At 34.7% G+C, this 21,604-nt stretch overlaps 3 protein-coding genes across 4 annotated transcripts in view; 2 read left to right on the top strand and 1 right to left on the bottom strand.

The window, feature by feature from the left end:
* LOC129911254 (tumor susceptibility gene 101 protein) overlaps positions 1-526 on the top strand; it is a 326,606-nt gene extending 326,080 nt beyond the window's left edge. For both annotated transcript variants that reach the window (XM_055988985.1, XM_055988984.1), the window contains exon 10: positions 5-526. In XM_055988985.1, the coding sequence (XP_055844960.1) occupies positions 5-191 (187 nt within the window). In that variant the 3' untranslated portion in view covers positions 192-526. The remainder of the gene's footprint in view (positions 1-4) is intronic.
* On the bottom strand, positions 510-1,034 carry LOC129911258 (transmembrane protein 258). The gene is made up of 2 exons (XM_055988989.1): positions 903-1,034; positions 510-843 (listed from the first exon to the last, which is right to left on the bottom strand). The coding sequence occupies exon 2, from the start codon at positions 840-842 to the stop codon at positions 600-602; it is 243 nt and encodes an 80-aa protein (XP_055844964.1). The 5' UTR covers position 843; positions 903-1,034; the 3' UTR covers positions 510-599.
* Positions 1,035-3,539: 2,505 nt separating this feature from the next.
* LOC129908158 (uncharacterized) lies at positions 3,540-21,133 on the top strand. The gene is made up of 6 exons (XM_055984484.1): positions 3,540-3,671; positions 3,733-4,033; positions 15,275-16,921; positions 16,988-17,187; positions 18,638-18,775; positions 18,845-21,133. The coding sequence occupies exons 1-6, from the start codon at positions 3,663-3,665 to the stop codon at positions 21,071-21,073; spliced, it is 4,524 nt and encodes a 1,507-aa protein (XP_055840459.1). The 5' UTR covers positions 3,540-3,662; the 3' UTR covers positions 21,074-21,133.
* Positions 21,134-21,604: the final 471 nt, after the last annotated feature.

Here is a 21,604-nt window from a genome sequence, read left to right as displayed (position 1 = left end):
CAAGATTACTCAATGCATATGCTGAAGAAGCAGCCACGGAAGATGCTATTTATTACTTAGGAGAAGCCTTGCGTAGTGGCGTTATTGACTTGGAAGCCTTTTTAAAGCATGTTCGTCAATTGTCCCGCAAACAATTCATGCTTCGTGCAATAATGCAAAAGTGTAGACAAAAGGCCGGACTTGCGGGCTAGAAACAAAAAATCAAATCTCACAAAAGATATTGTCGAGAAAACATGTTGTCTGTTGATAGTTTGAAAGTTGAAACCATAAACATTATATTTTAAAGTATTTAATATCAGTTACTATATATATCTTGAAAGATTTTTAAGAATCAAAAGAACAAAACACCATATTATAAATAATAATTAAACAAAAAAAATTAAAAAAAAGAATAAAAAATGTGTTTCAAATTTTCAAATCGAAGAACGCAATTTTACCTTTCACATAATGTGCATCATAATTTACTCCTTATTTTTATATATATTTTATCCAGAAATAAAGCAATTAAGTTAAAAATTTGTATTCATTTTTATTGTTTATCTTTTTTTTGATACTTGTTGGTAAATTGAAGGATATTACAACTAAATTTTCGTTTACACTTAAACATATATTCCGACTGATAAAAGAAGAAAAACTACACCAAATCCAAGGAAAATCGAGGCAAATAAACTGATCAATAGTTCTTTGAAGATGGTTGATTCTTTTTGGGAGCTCCTTGGCCGTGAGACTTCAAAAACAAAGAACCATGCAGTGAAAAATGTACCAATGGCCAGAAGTACAGTAGCTAGATGAGGAAATACAGCTGGGTTGATTGGGGAAACATATCGTACCATGGATTCCATTCTATTTAATAAGTTAATAGTTAAATTAGGTTTGGGAGATGATTTAATTAAATAATTTACTTGATTTTTTTGTATTTATTGGATAAAACAAATTAGGAATACAGCGAATTACGTGGCCGGCAACAAATTTTTGACAAGTAAAGTGTCTTTTTTGGGGTGTGGAAAGTGGAACTGGAAAATGGCGATACAAATTTAGGTTCCACATTGGAACTGTTTGATTTTGTTTAGTGATGCCACTTTAATGAAAACAAGACTTGGGCTCCGTTTACATAAAGCCAACCTGCAAACAAAAATTAATATCATCTTCCAATTGAAGCCTGGTACGCTGCTCGAGCTAAATTTTAGCTCCCATACAAATTATCGAAAAATTTTTGCTGAGCTAAAATGAGTCCCATACAAATTATCGATAACTTGTATGGGAATTTTATCTCGGCTAAAATTTAGCGCGAGCAGCGTACCTGGCTTGAGTGAAAAAATTTGAACATTTTTGCTAGGGTTTGTGATGGGGAAAAGGGTGTAACTTGCAGAAGAGTGAGGCGAATGAAAAATTTAAAAAATTTTATAAATATTTGGCGTACAAAGTTTAGGTACCTTCTCTTTTGTGGTTCTTCTGCCATCACGCACTTCTATAAGATTCGTATAGAAATCGTTTAAAAATACGAAAAACAAAAGGAAAGAAAATACGCACTTATGTACACTAAATTTTCTTCACGAGTGAACAGTCCAGCTAACAATTTTGGTGAAGCAACAGTTACATCTGTAAAGCTTTTTAGAAGCAAAATTGTTAGTCGGGAGGCACATTATTATGTGGGGTATTCATGATCAGATGCAGCTGGTCTAGTATCATTGCAAAAGTAGTGAAAAATTAACACACTACAACAACAAAATAGGTGTGTTTTTTACTACCACCGGGCTTAACTGGACAAAAAAAAACTCATCGAGGCTTATATTTGGCAGAACAATTTTACACAAACCAAATAGGAGTATTCACGATCCAGTGCAACGAAAAGGTGTAAAATTGCTAAATTTTATTTTTCTACTACAACAACTACAAAAGACAAATTTTACACCATTGTATTTTATTTTTGCAATAGGGTTAGGGTATAGCAGAAGTGCAAAAATGTAAAAAAAAAATTAGGGGTATTCACGATCTGGTGCAACAGTCCTAGTAAAAATGTAAAATTTTATTTTTTTCTTATCTATAGTAAATATTGAAGCATGAATGAAATCCATGATGTTTTTTTTAACAGGGTTGTTCCTCCACTGTTGCTTCTTCTTTTTTTTCCATTATTTATAATTTAATTCTTTGTTTTGTTCGGGTTAATTAATTTTCACAAATTATTTTACATCAAAAGAAACTAAATTACGGGACATGAATACCGACAACCATAATAAACAGAATAAAAAAGACAAACTGTTTATCATGGGCTTTGTATATAAAATCTATAGTACTATCATGAAGTGCAATTTTTTAGTTTGTTCGTTACCTGAGTGGTCGCGAGGGCGCTTAGATCGAATTAATAATGGGAGTAATACTACGTTTCCACCTATCCTAAATCCGAGATTTAGCTAAGTAGATTTAGCACAAATCTCGAGTTTTATTCTGAATCTCGGATTGAAAGTAGGCGACAATCTTAGATTTAGGGTAGCTGAACCCAAATCTAAGATTTAGCGAAGTAGATTTAAAATAAATCTCGAGATTTAATTTAAATCTACTTAGCTAAATCTCGGATTTAGCGTAGGTGGAAACATAGTATAAGGAGATGAGATATACATTTCTGTTTGAAATTTGACATATTTTTTAGTTCGTTCGCTAGCTTACTTTTTTGGTGGCGCTGTTTTTTTTCATGATAGTACTATAGATTTTATATACAAAGATCATGGGTGACGCGACGGTGAGCTGCCATCTGTCAAAAATAATTTTACTCTATTGTATTTTTATTTTGCAATAGGTCTAGGGTATAGCAAAAGTGCAAGACTGTTGTAAAATTTTAATCCGTATATTTTGTTGTTGTAGTGTTGTAAGATTTTACACTTTTGCACTTTTGCAATGATACAAGACCAGTTGCATCGGATCGTGAATACCCTTATTGCACAGTACACATAAAAAGGTAATATATTCCGAACTGACATTGGTCGCCAGATTGTCAAAACATGACACTTTGGCGACCAATGTCAGCCACCGAATTCTTAATTGTTTAAAATACCGACGAATAACGCACAAAAACCGATAAACCACGCACACCACTAATTTTTAAACAATTATTTATCATTTTCCGCGATGAAACACGAAGAAAATTTGTTATTTTTCAATTTATAATATTTTTAAATGACATTTTATAAATTAAAACAAAAACAAATTTCCTGTTTACTGCGATTGAAATATAAAAATTAAAGGCCGACCTGACAGATTGGTGCCCATTTTTGACAAACAAATTTTGACAACTTTCGGAATATATTACCTTATTATGTGTACTGTGCCCTTACTGTAGTCTGTATATTTTTTTGTTTAAATTTAAGAAAATGTTACACTTTTGCAACGATACAAGACTTTTGCATCGAATCGAATATAAAAAATCCAAATGGAAAATGACATTAGTTAAATTTATAACATCCCTGACTGCAAACAAATTGACATCTCCAATACGTTCCACAATTAGTCCATCCTACTCTTTGAACACACTCCCGCTAACTTTTTTTCGACATTTTTCAAGAAATCTAGATGGCTCGCTGTTTCCTCGTGCAGTCTTGCCCTTTTGTTTTGAATTATTTCGGCATCAAATATAATTTATTATCCATAAAAGTTTTCTAAATGAAAATATGGATGAGGTAAATTTATAATTCACCAATAAAATACAAATTTAAAGCCATCTAACTTCATAATAATTAGGTTGATATTGACAACGTAGATGATTTGAACGAATTGGAAGCACGACTTTATGCACAGGTCCATCATGAGGCTTATGATGGTGATAATGATATATCAGCCACCTACGAGGAAGCCTCTCCAATAAGGCAAGTAACATCTACTAGTATTATAAACAAATCCTATGATAGAACACGAGGACGATATTGGAATGAAAAAATAAACTTTCGTAATAATACTCCCCCGGCAAAACCAAAACAACCATCAACATCATCCGATGTGGGTCAATTGAACAAAGAAAAACAAAATGTTTCAGGTGGAAGTCGTAAGTTCGATATGTTTTTTTTTTAATTTATTCTTGTTTATTTTTATATTTGCATGCATATAAATACAGCGTCTTCCAAAAAGTAGAACATTTGAAGAAACATGTCCAATCTTGAACGAAAATACTTTTTTTGTTATATTGAAGCTAATGGTGTTTTTTGTGGATGATTGCCTTCTAGCATATGTTAGGTTTTTTCTTTAGTCTTTCGGCTTGGCCATAAGTTTCAAAGCCATCAAAAATGAAAAATCAAAATCAAATCCTCTATCCCAACGCTCGTTTTCAAAAATACCTACTCCAATAGTTGTCTCATTGGAAAAAGCAAATTTCCTTGCAAATTTCCTCCCGCTAGCTCCACGCTGTCCGAGAGCAATGTGGCATTTCCTATTTCACAGTAATGTACTCGCTGTTTTGTAAGAGTACTGAAAGATATCAACATAAATAAATCCGCTAGCCCAGATTAAATATAGCATTCGCACTTTTATTTAACCTAAACACAAATTAGTTTCACCTTTTCACAAATATAATAAAACTAAACACTAAAGTAAATACAATTTATAAGTTCAAGTGACCTCAACTCCAAAAATGTATAAAGCGTTTCGCCCAGGTACGACAGTGGGCTCATCAGTTAGATCTGTCGTACCACTATATAAAACTCACTAAAGTAAATATGTTATTAAACTAAAGCAATCTATTTAAACTAAACGCAAACTGATTGAACCTTTTCTAGAAAAAGCTTTTGGTATCGTACTATGAAGAAGGGATGATAATTAAGAAGCTGTCCATAGCACTAAAATCAAAAAAACATCCCAAAAATACAATAAGAACCTACATATAAGCAAAATGTGCAGTTCAGTTAATAGGGAAAAATCTAACAAGAAAAAAGAAACTTCACCTAGGTTTTGATGCAGTTTTGAAGAAAGGTTTATTTTGAGTATAAATCTCAATTTACGTAATTTTTTGTTGGGTGGGTCATCCGCTATTTAAAAAACGCGTTACTCTCAGTATCTCGACAACAACTTGTTTCACCAAAATTTGCGAGTTTTTTCGGTTTGAAAATACAATTATCTTTCTTCCTACCATATCTCATTTTCACATGCGAATTATACCTTCAGAGCTACACCGCCATAAAATGTATGTTTTTGAATGCTTTTAAAAAGTTATGTTGGGAAAAATTAAAGTAAAACTCTTATAGTATAGCTCATTAAAGAAAGAAAGACACTTTCTTTAATCAAAACATAGCAATGAATTATACTAGGGTTTGTGGGCTATAGGTCAAGAAAAGACCTATAGCCCACAAACCCTAGTATAATTCATTTTACTAAAAAGGTCACGTAAGAAGGAATATTTGCCCTAGCAATGTTATAGACATGATTCTACGTCTACGTATTCCTATGTCAGCAAATGGACTAACGTTATTTTAAAGAATTATCACTATCATTTCCCATTTTAAAGGTGAAATAAATTTGTGTTTTGGTTAAATAGATTTGCTAAAAGTTTAAATAGTTTGCTTTAGTTTAATTATAATTGTTTTTAGGTTTAATTGATTTGTGTTTAGTTTTTTTTATATTTGCTAAAAGGTGAAATATATTTGTGAAAAGGTGAAACTAATTTGTGTTTAGGTTAAATAAAAGTGCGAATGCTATATGTCGCTTTAGTTTTGAAGAGGTGTTCTTCAACTTTGGCTAAACTATTGCATAAGCTTTTTTATCTATCTAACTCTTCTGGCATATTTCCGAAAAGATGGCAAACTGCTTTTGTTAAGCCTATCCCCCAAATAAGGTGAATCGTCGTCGCCCTTAAACTATCGACCAATTGCACTAACCTTCATACTTTCAAAGGTATGATAACTTTGGTAAATGGTCAGATTATGAAATATCTTGAGAAACAAAACATTTTAAAGAAGAGTCAGTACGATTTTCATTTGAGGAGGTCCACTGGGGATCTGATGGTTTTTTTTTTTACCCAAAAAGTGGCACCAATATTTATACCGTTTCGGTGAAAGTAAAATTGTTGCACTAGATATAGGCCAGTCATTATATACATTTGGAAATGCAAAATGAGCGAGGAAGCTAAATTTTGGATATGTTGTAGAGGATGCTTAAAAAAGCTTAACTTGAAGTTTTCGACCAAGATTTCCTATGAGCTTTTTCCGCCATTTTGAAAAAAAGGATAAAATTGGTTTTTTGACAATAACTCGGCTATCTGACGAGATGCGAAAATTTTACAAGGAGCTTTTTTGTAGCTTTTAACGAGTTCTACAATTCATGCATACACATTTTTTGTCTATCATGAACCGTTTTCGAGATATCGATTAAAAAAGTCAAAAATTTAGGACATGCCATTTGTTTTTTGACATTATCTATTTTTTGGTGGTGAATATCGAAAAAATTATTAACATAAAATTTGTAGACCTTATTCAGACCTACAATTTCGTGCTTTTATTTTTTTTTTTGGACAAAAATTACGAACTCCAGCGGGAATTTATTAAATGATTTTTTTTTTTTTTACTCAAGAAAACGAAGGGTGGACGTTTTTTCATTTTTTTTGTCGCTTTGATGGTCCCGGTTGAAGATCTTTGTCGTCCGTACACTCCTCAACTTGTGAAATAGGTTGAATCATTGGAAATGATGCTGATATGTACGAAGCATAGTCATCATCATCTCTGTCATCGTCGTCATCAAACGAAATGTCGACTCTGGTGACGTTATTGCATGATTGCCCACTACAATGCAGACAAATAACTGAGCAACTAATTCCTGCTTTCCTACACCCACAAGAAGCCCCACAATTCCCTTTGCATTTGCACGAAATAAGTTTTAAAAGTTCAGGAGGTGCGGGTTCGGCTGTGCTGGTAATTGGTTCAAGTCCGTGATTAGTTTGTCGCCAACCCCATTCCTGAGGATCTTTAAAAAACCCGAGCCAGGTTTGCACCTGCAGATATGTTCGGAATATGTGCTGGCGGACAGCGCTGCTCGTTGGTGGGAGTAGTGTTAGGTGATTCGTTTTATTTATATGCATTGATTTTGCGAAACGATGGAATCGCAAAATATTTATTGATTTTTCTTGCTTATCACCGCCATATAGGGCAATTAGGAATTGCTCTCCTGCGCAAGTTAAGGCATCCGGATCGACCTTTTTTTGTTTGAATAGTTCTATCGATGACCTTAGTTCCGGATGCTTCTCGAGAGTGTTAATAAATTTAAGTTTTCCCATGTTGTAAAACGACGATGTCGTATCGCAACCGCTAAAAGCGTGAATAAAAAGAATATTCTCAAGAACTGACTTACCGTGCTTGAAACTGCTCTGGGAGTACAGCTTTGATGGCGTATTTCCTTTTGCTGGTTTGCGGAAAAATATATTTTTTTTATCCTGTGCAAGTCCAGTAAGTAAAACCAGAAGATCGATATCTTCGCCAACTATTTCCACTGAGTCATGATTTGACGCTTTTTCAATTGCCGTGGTCACAATGATTGTATCTGCGTCTTCAAAAGCTTGCTCTACTTTTATTCCGGTATTCGTAAAATAACGGGAAAGCATTTGTATCAATTTGTTTTTGTTTTGATCCCTTGCAAGAAACTTCTCCTGGCTAACTTTTGGAGTAGTTGATTCATCAAATATGAACTCTGGCGATTGGTTTTTTCTAGAACGTCGCATTCTTTCCGAAGTTTTGGTTCCGGAGAGTCTCATATCAGTCGGATAACCGTCAAATATAATCGTTACATTTTCTCCGAAGTTCTGTTGTACATATCTGACGTATTTTTTGCATATGAGGTCAAATGTTTCGATTCGACCCCAAACGACTTTATGGAGAAGGAATCCACCGTCGATTATGTGGTGATGTCTATCACCAAGTTGTACTATTTCTGTCAAAGGTTCGAAAGCATTGTATAGTATTGACTTTGTTCCTTTCCTCATTCCTTCTTCGGTGAACAACGATAACGGGAACGGAGCAAGCTCGTATGCCAGAAAATGTTTAAGGTCAGTCTCGGAATTTTTCGCGATGCACATTCTTTGAAAAAGTAATAGTGGATTGATCGGAACTGGAGATTCGTCGATTTGAATGCTTGTAGTTACTGCCGATATAGGAATCACTTTATCCTTCCTCTTAAATGATAACGACGCGTAATCTACTCCTATAATTTTAGTTATCATGTCACAACCAACTTCATATGCAAGATGGCAATTAATGTCTTTGTTTGCAATAACCCCTGTCCCAATTGACATCAATTCTTTTTTTTGAGGAAAAGGGTTGTGACCTGCCAGCCACATGTCCAGTTTCTCAGTGTCAGAATTGTCTCGAGAAATCCGCGAAGGTCTCATGTCTATGTGCTGTTCAACTGTGGAACAAGATACTCCGGAAAAGTTTTCAATTTGCTCACAAATGTTTTGAAGCTGAACCATGCCCAAAGTCCAAGATGCTATTGTGCTGTCCGTAATTCCCCGTCCTTGAGTTAGTCCACCTGTTGTTTTCATGGATCGCATAAGCGTCTGCTCTATCGTCATGTCTGACATAATTCCAGACCAAAATTTGTCCGTGCGACGAATCGTAAAGTATCCACGTCTAGTGAACTTTAAGTAATCTTGTTTGGGTATTTTTTCATGCAATGCTCGCATGTCCTGCAAGTATAAATGAGAAGACTTCGCATACAAGAAGTGACCGCTTGCGTGAAAAAACGGAAGCATTTTTTGTATGGTTACGAGATGAAGTTCCCAATTACCGGATCTTTCTGCCTCCAGGAAGTTTTTCATCAGAGAAACCATTCGGTGGTACTGTACCCAAAGCTTTGCTGTCGGACCTTGGTTTTCAATGTCAATCAATGCTTTTTTAAATTTTTCGTATACGTTTTTCACTTCGTTGTTTTCTGCGGCAGTCATGACAGTCGGCCGATTGAAAACATCTTCGCAGTAGTTATCGAGTTCATCACGTTCCCTTTCGTCGAATTCCAACGAATCCAGCACAATTTTTGACAAAGCTGCGTGAGCCAAAATGTGCGCGCGGACAGCTCGTGCATATGCATGACCGGAAAGTATTTTTTCGACACAATTTTCGGCATAGATCAACTTGAGAAGCTCTTCGATCCCACTTCCCGCCATGATCGCACCAATCGTTCCCATAAACGACATCAATAGATGAAATCCACCGAGTCTTACTACGACGTTTCTTAATTCCGATGTTGGACTAGCAGCCCCCACGATATCGCGAGCTTTCCAGTATAAGGGCTGATCAAATGTGACGAAGGTGGTTTTTTGTTTACAGCGTTTACTGTTTTGGATAGCTTCGAGAAGCGATGTGAAGATCGTATCGTAATCCGATGGCGGCGCGTTTATAAATGGAAGGCATATAACTTTTGAGCGATCGTATTGCATATTTGCTGTAACACTTTCCATAAATCCATTCCATCCTGGAATTCTAGGGGAGCAACTCCATTTTCCGTACAGCCAAATTAAATCTGGTAACGTTGGTAAAATGTCGATCAAAAGTTGGCGGAGGTCTTCCGTGACAGTTACAGACTGTAAGCCTGCCAATTTGTGTTTACTGTAACATAGTACAGGAATCATGCCCAATTGTGAAACTTCTGAGGCAGATTTAATCTCAACAATACGCGGAATTTCTTTCTCACGTTGAATAGCCGTGAAGGGAGTCACGCAATGTATTCCTCCCATTGCATGAAACGTTCCATGGCCGTCAAGGGTGTTAATATTGAAATCTGCATTGTCAAATACAAATTGACTAAACGAATTCTCCAGAATTTGGCATTCAGCTCGATGAATACACGAATTTTCAAAAATCGTTATTTCTCGATATGATGCACAGAACCCCATTGCCGATAATATGTTGATGAGACTCTTGGAACCGAATTTCTTATACAGAAAAGTTCCAACACCGATCAGCAGCGGAGAGAAAAAAGATCGAGGACGCACAGCCGAAATTATTGCGTGAGCTATCGATGTGCATTTTTTATTCCACGATTCCAGTACACCACGTTTATCTTTCGTTATTATTGTTGATAGAAAAACCTTTAAAGATTCCGGAACAGCGGCTTCTACATTTCTTACAAACGCATCCGAGGGAGGGTAATTGTTTTTATCGTAAACGACACCTCTTATGTCCTCTCGGACTATCGCAGCGGCTTCGCGAATAACTCGGAGTCTTTCATCGCGAGAGTCCTTCTTTTTTTCCTCGTACCATTTCTCTGAAAGAATTTTGAATCCGGTGTTTCGGAAACAAACGACACAATCTCGCCCTTGTTTTTCGTTAATCAGAATTTCTTCTCCATATTTAGCAAGTAAATGTGTTTTAACTGTTCTGATGTCCGGAACAAAATTTCCGCTTATTTGACTCATTAATTCATTCATAGAAAACTGACATTCGTCCGAATTTTCTTTCAGGAACGAGTAAATCCCCTTCATTGCCTCTTCTACTTTGTTACCTTTTTTAGCCTCATCCTCAGGTAGCGAGTGGTACACAGAAAAAATGCATTCTTGATGGTAGCGAGCTCCCTCTGCTACTAGATCAGGTACTGAGCAAACACGCTCGACAATTAAAGCGGCAAATTTATCATCACGCCTATTCAGATATTGTAGAACTTTATCTTTCATAGATTTTTCTCGAACCGCATGAATTGTTTTCCGTCTATTCAGCGGTTTTTTTTTTTGATCGGAAATCGCTACTCCACAAAACAAGCATTTACTTTTAAAATCAAAACGATTTTCGATATGCTGTTGTTGTTCGGGTTCGGGGATAGATTCAGATTGAGGTTCTTGCGAAATTGATTTGCTTCGACGAGAAGCAAACGACGCGAGTCTTTCGTTAGCATATTTCTTATAACACGCACTATGTACACTCACAGAATCAACAGTTTGTAGCATGAGCTTATGGTCCAAACACCCTCTTTTCTCACTCAACGCTAAAAGAGTTCGAACAGCTTTTTTTTTAGCTACATAAACATCGTCAATTAACAGTTTCGTACAAATAAAGCAACTTTGATTTTCGGAAAATGTCTCAAACTCTATTTGTAAAGGCGTGATACTAAATAGATACTTTTCGTTTGTACATAAAGATGTCTTAATCGCTTTAACAAGATTTTGAATACTTTGAAACCTACAAAGAATAGCTACACCATTTTGAACTAAGTTAAGATTATCATCTCTACTGTGAGGATCAAACAACCAAAATACATTGTCTTTCCTACCAATTGCAACCGATAAATTAGAAACTGTCAAAACACCAAACACCTCAACGGAAAAAAAGCGATCTAATTCATTATAAAACCAGTCTGTTTCATCAATATACCCATGAAAAGGATCCAATTTATATTCGACGTGAAATTTTGTATTTTCCACAGAAAAATGCTGAAGGACTTCATCTGCCGCTAAATAAAAAGATGATGGTGGCTCATTGCCAAAACGTTCGGAGAAAGTGGAAACAGATTGAATATGCAGATTGTGCCCATTTCTAAGAACTTTATTTATAATATCAGTGTTCCAGGCCGTTACGGATATAAGCTTAGACATACATAATGCCATTACAGAGTTACTCGTGCATTGTGTATTCTTATAAATTCCTTTAAAAATATCACTGTTTTGACAAAAAGCTCCTACAATGCAACTACTACTGATATCAACTTTTCTTTTAAAACCTTCTTCATTTCGAGCCCTGTTAAAATCTTCATCAAGCTGACTAGATACATTCTTCCTTCCCTTGCCTTTATTTTGAGTTTTTGAAAAATTGCTATCCATTTCAAGTTATATTCAAGATTTTTATCTTAATATTAATAATAATCAAAATATATAACTAAAGAAAAAAATATTGTAAGAAATATATTTGTAAAAATTATTTATTTAAAAACAAATAACTTACCAAACAGACACAGTAAAAAAATTATCCAGTTCTGCTTTTGATGATGAGTTTTTATTCACAACATGCACATTCACAACAAATAAATTCTTAAAATAGCTTTTTTTAATTCTTAAAATCACTTTATTTTATCCTTAAAATCACTTTTTTTTATTTTTGAAATCACTTTTTTTATTCTTAAAATCACTTTATTTTATTCTTAAAATCACTTTTTTTTGTTATGAAATCACTTTATTCTTAAAATCACTTTTTTTTTATTCTTAAAATCACTTTATTTTATTTTTAAAATCACTCTTTTTTATTTATCATCACTTTTTTTTATTCTAAATCACTTTTTTTAATTCTCAAAATCACTTTATTTTATTCTTAAAATCACTTTTTTTTTATTCTAAAAATCACTTTTTTTATTCTTAAAATCACAGTCCATATATTTTTCTGAAAATTTCGCTCCTTAAGTGTAACACAGCACTATTTTTTTCGTAAGTTCAACTTTCTTACAAAACTCACTTTCTCAATATTTTGCATTAAAAAATGCAGTTGTCACAATATTTGTATATTTATTTTTAAAAACTTTTTATAAAATTACTCTTTTTTTTCAACTGTACACTTCTTTCCACTATCGGCCACAAACTATTATTGATGAAGACATTGATTTTTCAAAACAAAAAAACCTAAGTTTTCTTATAAAAATAGCTTAAAATTTAGCTTCAACTCCATTCAGAAAACCACAGGTATAAGTACATACTTTATATATTTAAATTTTTATTGCGGGGAGGTACGATTACATGCTAATCTGACCTGCACAATTTTTATGATATTCCCAAAAAATGGTGATAAGAAAGGGTTGAGTAATTTCAAAAATTAAAAACGCATGAATGAAACAATAAGACAATCATTAAGTAGCATGGGATTTTCCCACAGCTAATTGATACCTGCTTCTAAAACAATGCTCCTTAATAGAGCAATAAAATTCTGTATATCTTTCTAATCACCCACCCCTAATAAAGAGGCATCTTCTTCACATACCTAAATGCTCATACATACAAATCTTGGATATGTAAAGTTATGATTTTTTTCAAAAAAGTTTAATGAGTTGCGGTTTGCAATTTTGATAAATAAAATAATATAGAGATTGAAGCAAATTGCAAACACAAAGAGCCGGTATACTGTATTTACAAAATTTGGGTTAATAAAACTGGGGTTAAAAAAACCATTACCATTTTCTTCTCATTATGTATTTACTAAATAAATACATACATTTATGTATGTATGTATGTGTTACTGATATAATAATATAAACATTTAAAAAAAAAATGAATAATTTTTTTTTTACAACCGAACGAGCGGTTTGCTTGGCGACTTTGCGGCCAGCTGGAGGTCGTAATTTTTGTCCAAAAAAAAAAATAAAAGTACGAAATTGTAGGTCTGAATAAGGTCTACAAATTTTATGTTAATAATTTTTTCGATATTCATCACCAAAAAATAGATAATGTCAAAAAACAAATGGCATGTCCTAAATTTTTGACTTTTTTAATCGATATCTCGAAAACGGTTTATGATAGACAAAAAATGTGTATGCATGAATTGTAGAACTCGTTAAAAGCTACAAAAAAGCTCCTTGTAAAATTTTCGCATCTCGTCAGATAGCCGAGTTATTGTCAAAAAACCAATTTTATCCTTTTTTTCAAAATGGCGGAAAAAGCTCATAGGAAATCTTGGTCGAAAACTTCAAGTTAAGCTTTTTTAAGCATCCTCTACAACATATCCAAAATTTAGCTTCCTCGCTCATTTTGCATTTCTAAGCCGTTTTTTCCGACATAATGACTGGCCTAATATTTCCAAGACATTTGATAGAGTTTCGCATCAAACTCCTATGGTTTCGTTGATTCTCTGATCATATGGATTAGAAATAATTTTTAGAAGCCCTCAAAACAAGTTGTATTAGATAGGTCCAAATTAGATATTAATGCTTTTCTTATTTTCATCAACGACCTTTTATGATTAACTTCTTATCCTCTTCATTTTTTTGCTGATGACAGCACATTTCATTTCTCATACCTATTTCCAAATTCATCATCTAATTCTTTGGATTTGCAACTACAGCGTCAACTTATGACCTACCCATTAAATTCCGTTCTTGACACGATTATTTGATGCTTCCAAAATCAAATGCTGTCTCGTATCACTCAAACGCAACATACTCACTCAGTCCATTTTAATGAGTGGGATTTGCATAGAGTAAACTTAAAGCCTCAGTGCTTTTTATGTGCGTTTCCGATCATTTGTCGTGGAACGCCCAATTACTAGAAATTTCTAAAAATGCTGCTAAGTGCTTAGGTTTCTTCGGTCGTTGTAGGAAATTTTTTACTTCCGTTGAATTGCCTGCAATATGTAAAGCGTATATCCGGTGAAAGCTTGAATACAATTCGTACATATGGGCTGGAGCTTCACAAACATCTCTGCACTTACTTGATCGGATTAAAAAAGCGTTAAGATCAATAACGAATTCCTCTATCTAAAACAATTGACACTCAATCACCGAAGAAATGGTTCATGCCTTTCTCTTTTCTATCCTTTTTTTACCATCAATGTTCCCTTGAAGTTGCAAATTGTATTCCTTCCCTGAAGAAATTTCCCCTTAATATTCACCAAGCCTTAAATGGTCATCAGTTCGCTCTGGAGCCTAAAAGCCTTACTATAATAGGCATGAGCTCGCATAGGCTTATGTCAAAATCGAACGAACTTCTTCGTCCTGTTTCTGAATTCATGAGGAGTAGCCATAATGAACACATGTGCAGAATTTACATTTTTGTTTTCCATAATTTTTGTAAAAAAAAAACGTTGAATGACAAAAAATATTTTTAAAACAGTTTTTATTATTCACACTTCGTTTATCACATTTTTATTAAGTGAAAATTAAACTATTTTGAGAAATTTACTCATGCCGTAAGGTTCAGAGCGCATGCTTAACGAAAGTTAACGAATCGCGCATATGCGCATTATGGCTATCCCATAAGAATTGTGTATATTCGACAACTCACTCATGCGATATAAGCCTATTCGAGCTTATTCTCTTATAGTTGGGCCTTAACTTTGGACGGACGGTAAGATATAGGGATCCCTCGAGTACGCGTCCATTATAATAAAAAAAAAAAACTATTTTGTGAATCCGTCATTCCGTTTGTGACTCATCGCACATTCATAGATATACCATCCCGTATCTCAGATGCCTTTTCATCCCAAAAGCTTTCAATTCATTAATTTGAAACCTAATACATGCTTTCTTACTTCATATTAAAGACTTTGGAAAACGCTAAATAAATATGCAATAACACTTAGAATTGGTTATTTACAACAACATCATGTTGTGTATATGTATTTAGGTGAAATAAAAGAAAAACCGGTCGAAACGGTAGACAAGACGTTTCAGCCGCCTGTAAAAAACTTGTCTAATTTGAGGGTCAATCCTTTTGCTTCCGGGAATGGCCCGAAACAAAAAGGAAGCTCAACAAATCCGCGCAACAAGAATACAACCGCAGATAAATCTAAAAGAATAGAACTAAGAGAACCCAATAAGGGACCATTTGGTAGGCAACAAACAAAATTGGCTCATGCTATGAAATATGATGGCAAAAAGCAGAAAGCTAAAGCTGCCAAAGCTAAAATGAGAAAAAATGATGCTGCTGCAGCAATTGAACTATCTGGATCGGAAACAGACGATGTCATTGAAGTGCCAGTTCCATCGCCAAAAATTGTAACAATCGATACAAGTTCGGATGAAGAAACTGCAGCCACTGCAACAGAACAAAGTGGAAGTTTTGTGAAGCCAGAGGCAGTAACAGTCAAGGAAAACAGTTCAAGGTGCACGAGCCCTTGTTCGGTTGTATCTGATGAGTTTATTGGTCACAATGATCGATCACGCCTGCTGGAAGAAAGTGGAATGGCAGACGATGAAGATTTGCTAATGTTACAAGTCGATGTTGATAGTTTAATGGAAGCTCCAGAAAGGTCTACTGATAAATCTTCCGAATCGTTTGCTACCCCAACACGAGAACGAACAGAAAAAATTCCACCTGACTATGTAGTAACACAGACTAATTTTAGAGCATTGGATGTTTATGAGAGTGAATCTGATATACAAGAGAGTGTTTACTCGAAAGGGCAAAAACCACCTAAGCCATCAGTTGTTGTTAACTTGGATCATGAAACCAGCTCTGATGATGTCGAAGAGATTGATATAACTCAGAAGACAAAACGTTTAAAAAAACGACGCTCATCGAGTGCCAACAAAGATACCGATACCATCATTGACTCTACGGACTCGGAACAAGAAAATGAAGCTGAACCTCGTAAAAATCTTGAAGTTCAATTAACAAAAGTTCCCCATATTGCTTTTGGCGAAGCCATTCCACGTATGGTAACTGAAGAGGAGCTTCTTAATCAGGCTGTATATAATAGTTCGGACAATGAATTCGTTGCCAATTTAAGCACACTGGCTCAAGGAGCATCATCAACTGTAGCTCCAGACGATAGCGATGAAGAAGAACCTGAACCTATTACGGCACGTTCCATAGCCGAAAAAGTTTTGAGTAAAAATCGTGCAGTTGAAAAAACAACAACCCCCACTGCCACCACCACAAGGACTACTGTTAGTCCTGAACCAGTAATTGCCCACGATGAAGAAGCTAATGATGCTATACCGCACGATAGTCTGGCTGAATTGAATCACATATTTAATAAAATTGATAATATGGATAATAAGGCACCTGATAATGCCGATACAGATGATTCAGATCAGTCTGTTGAATTGGTTGCTCCTTTGCCAGTGATCTATACAAATAAACCATCTCAGAAGAAGATGAAAATGCAAAAAGATACCGGTGATCCAGTGTACAATGTGGTGTATAGTGAACATTCAAAAGTTATTGGAGGTGGTGGTATTGGTTGGTGTGAAGAGATGCGCAAATTTTATAACGATTCGTGGAAAGGTGAACGTTTCAGTGTCAAGGCTGTGTGTTCTCAAATGAAGAGTGAGTATAAAATTTTGCCTGAGTCAACTTTTTTATAAATTATTTATAAATTATTTATTTTTACAGATACAAAAACATTATGGAAGATTTATACAGATGATCGTTTTCCAAAATATCGAAGACATTCACATCAAAAATGTATGAATTGCTGTGAGTTTGGACATATTCGTTCTAAATGCCCAAAACCTAGGAAAGTTCCAGTTTGTTACATGTGCGGTGAGAAAGGTCACAGTGAACCACGATGTCCAAATACTATTTGCTTGAGGGTATGTACTGTTTTAAAAATTATACAATCTAAGAAAATTATAAATTTAAAAGAATCAATATAAATCAATTTAATGAAAAAACTTCTCTGGTTGGGGATATGCAGTGTCCTTTCTGTACACTTCATAAGTAATCAGATTGATTAAGACTGCCAATTGACTATCTGATTTCACCTACTCTCCCTCCTATTATAAATCTGCAGCTAATTGTTGGCTTAGAGAATTAAGCATGAAAACCAAAGATAGAATCCCAATCATACCAATCTGAAAATTTTTTTTAAGAAATATAAAGCCCTGTCCGACTGCATTGAAGACATTTTTTCCTTTTATCATAACACTGAAATCATAAATTCTGGCGATTCCAAAGCATACTAGGCTTTTAACGAAAAAACCTGCACAAAAATGGAAAACCAACTTAGGAGAGCAAAGTGAAAAGTTTTCGGCCTGACAGTTATCGACAGTAGCTTTAGGTTATAAAATAGTGTTATTATTCTATGTAAATGTACATTAGAACGTTCGTTATTTAAGAATCAAGTTCCTAAGTGGAAAAACTATTTCAAAATAAAAAATCCCCTAATTTTTGCAGATTTTAATTTTGGCGCCATCTAAGCCCCAAGAAAATTAAAGTTTTTTCTCATTTGAAATAGGTATTTATGTTGACTAATGAGACCATTTATTTTTAGATATGCCTTAAAGTAAAAATGTTTGATAAGATGCTGGTCTACATTGTCTAAGACCAGGGGTGTAGTTAATTTCGAACGTCGAAAATCAATATCAAGTTATTTAGAAAGTTAGTGTGGCCGGTATAACTGGTCAACTGTGTGGTTTCTTTGTGACAAAGGTGTGAGATCCATTAATATTTCGATAATACTACTACCCCGTTACTGAGGTGTACACTCTTAACTTTTTGCTTTTTAGCTTGATTTAATTAATTTCTTGGTGAAGAGGACAAGTTACATTTATATGTGGTTACGTGTATTATCTACTTCAACTCCTGTCTCTTTTCGAACCCTTCTAGCGCTCATAATTTAAATAAATGTAAAATGAGTTTATTTAAATTTGAACCAGTAAAAATTACAATATAATATAATCGGCCTTTTTCTGCTATTCGATTCACGTGAATGTCTAAAATAAGAAGCCTTTTAGATGGGGGTTAAAAATAAATTTAAGCAACTTTTTTTCTTTAGAATTGCTAAGACAGACGGACACTACGCTTTGATTTCCAAAGTTATATGTTTTTCAAAACTAGCTTGACGTAACAAAGCAATGAAATCCTTCGATTCACGTGAATCGAATAGCAGAATAGGGCTGAATAAAAGAAAAAAACATTCTCAAATCCTAAAACAACTTTTTTCCTCAATCGATCCAGAGAACGTTTGAAGTAAATTGGATTTAAATTTTGATTTAGATTTATAACATTTATAACTCAACTTTTTCAATAATTTCACTTTAGTGTGGCAACAAAACTCGAATGTTTACAAAAAGTTGTAATGCTTGCAACTATCAAAATCGTTTGATTTGTCCTATTTGTAAAGTTCGAGGGCATAGCCTGAACCTCTGCCCGGACAAATGGCGTCGCTACCACTCCACTGTAAGTTTACTCAAAAGGTGAATCTTCTAACAACGAAGTATGTATTATAATTTTCCATTATTTTTGCAGACAAAGCCAAATGAATATCCAAACAATAAAGTCGAATATAAAAATAAAAAACTGTGTTGCATTTGTGGCCAGCGTGGACACTTATCTGAGCATTGTAGCCATGCAATACATTTTTCTGAGTATCCTACTTTCGTCAGCACAATTAGATCACATCAGAAATCCTATGATGATATATCAATAAAAACTATACGTTCTGGAATTGGCTATAATTTGATGTATAAGCCCGATGAAGATATAAGTTTTGAATTAGCAGAAAACAAGACGCGATACCAATACTATGGTCGCTTTTTGGTGGCCGTTGGTATGGGATATATGCTTACAAGAAAACGTAGGGTCGAAAATAAACAAGAAGATGAAACACCGGTGAAACAAAAGAAAGTAAATACGGACCTGAAAGATTACGTCGTGAATCCGTTTGCAAAGGCAGCATTAGAAAAATCGCCGGCGAAGCCAAAGGCAATTGAGAGTGTACAACAAGTGGATGAAGAAGAAACGTCTACAGAGTCTCCTGCCAAAGAACCAGCTTCGACAGTCGAGCCAATCACCATAGATGAAGAAGACGCATATGAAATAGAACCTAGTACTTCCAAGGGTATCATTCATCAGACATCCCGCGAAGAGACTGTCACAGAGCAAATAAATTCCACTGCAAATACAAGCGCTAAGAATGCCACTTCGACGTTTAAAACTCCTGACTCCACCTCACCAGGAATTGCGTCTAAGAAAACTCAAGAAGCTGCGGACGTCGTTGATTCCGACTCAAACTACAGTTTTTCAGAACATTTCGAACCGAATCAGCATCAAAGCAATCCTTCAACTGCTCGGGAAATGGATCCCTTACCTGATTTTATACCAATAGTCGATGATGAAGATATGGAGGAGGATGAACCAGAAGAATCGATAAATGTAGGAATTTCAAAGAAATTTGTTTCTCTTGAAACGGATGAAGATGAAGAAAACACAAGTGAATTACCCGATCTTCCGTGTGAAGCCAAAATATATTTAACCACATTTCACAGCAAGTTCCTACTTTCACCCGATGGCAATTCATTCCTAGTAGAGAAGTCAAAAGCATTTGACATCAAAGCAAGGCTAGAATGGACTTCCGTTGGACATATCCTGATAATTTATGGTCTTCGTTGCAATCAAGATAAATTCCATATAGAATTGTTGCACAAATTCCGAGAGCTGTCTGAAAAAATGAATCGCAATCAGTTGGAAAAATCACAAAAAGTTCCGCGAAAGACGGAGGTGTTGATAAGATTTCTTCGGGAGAATTTGAATCAGTTGCTAACGAATCTTGGTAATCCAAATGAGCTTTATAAACGTTTAATTTACCAGGAAAAACTACAAACTAAAACCGGCTGGAAGTCAGCGGAGAAGACAAGGCGTTTGTTGAATATGATTTTAATTGGTCAAGCTGGTCTTCGTAATGGATCCATACACTTGGATCATTTGCTTTCACATTTACGAATTCTAATTGATGAATGTAAAGATGAAGTCGTGTCGAATGAGGTGCGTGATGAAATAGATTCTCACTGGAGATTTATTTTCTCTTCACAACGTCACGAAAAATACCCAGAATTACTTGAAGCCTACAATCATATGCAGGTTAAGAATAGATTCCAGAATATAAATATCGATCCTCGTTTGCTGGGCAAAAAGATGCTCGATACAACTCTAACAAAAGCGCAGAAAGATAAAATGGACAAGGCAGTAGATGTAAATACATTGAGTGCTGCTGGTGGTTTGGATAAGATGAATAGTCCTGCGAAACTAGTACCAAATCCACTTGCAGTAAGAACCCCTAACAGACCTCCGAAAACTCCTGTATCAGAAAAGAAGCGTCAGAAAAATGTTTCTTCAAATTCATCAGCGGTGGCACAGAAAACACCAAATCAACAAAATCAAAAGGAAACAACCAATCACGTTGCTAATAAAATCAAGGCCGTTAACGTGGAATGGGAAGCAAAGTGTGCTAATCTCTTAAGTGAAATTGACGAAACCAAAAAACGTGGAGGACAACTTCGTAATACCAAAGAGAGTTCAACGTTTTGGTCTCGGGAAGCATTGAAATACATTGATGAATGTATGGAACTTGGTAAATCGAATCTTAGTTTCCTTGAAAAATTATCGCGTGTGCAAATTAAGTCGCAGAAAGGTCTTTTATCGTATAACGACTACCGAGCAATTATCAAGATACATAATGCCATCAAAAGCAAACAATGACCAAAATAAATTACAAATAAATTTGTATAAACTTCAAAAAAAAAAAAAAAAAAAGAAAAAGCAAGAAAAAAAATAAACAAAAACAACAACTATGTATAAGAATCGACGTAGAGCTGTAAAATAGCTTACAATAAATAAAAAATAATAAAAAAAAAAAACGAAAATAAAAATGAAAACAAAATAAATTCATAATTATTCCCATATTCATGTGTTTTGTTGTATTTTATTTGTTAAAAGTCTTAAAGAATGACCACTTCGAAAAGGTATGTGGTAACAGTCCTGGTAATTGTATGAAAAAAGGTCCTAACCTGAATATTGAAATTACGGTTTTGAATTCTTTTCATACAATTACCCGCACCGCTACCGCATACCTTTCCGGTGTGGTCCTTCCTTTATATTCACCCGCAATGAGTCCAAAATTTCATACCCTACATTAAAAAATCGAAAAACATTTTTACGAAGGCAAGTTTTAAGGGGTCAACCCATAGAATTTGCGTCATCCGGTACTTCGACGCATTTAACAAAACTGAC

Source organism: Episyrphus balteatus, chromosome 2 (assembly GCF_945859705.1).
Source record: "Episyrphus balteatus chromosome 2, idEpiBalt1.1, whole genome shotgun sequence".
In the NCBI taxonomy this organism is placed as follows: domain Eukaryota; kingdom Metazoa; phylum Arthropoda; class Insecta; order Diptera; family Syrphidae; genus Episyrphus; species Episyrphus balteatus.
Note: the sequence above shows the minus strand (reverse complement) of the source record. Positions and strands in the feature narration are given on the sequence as shown.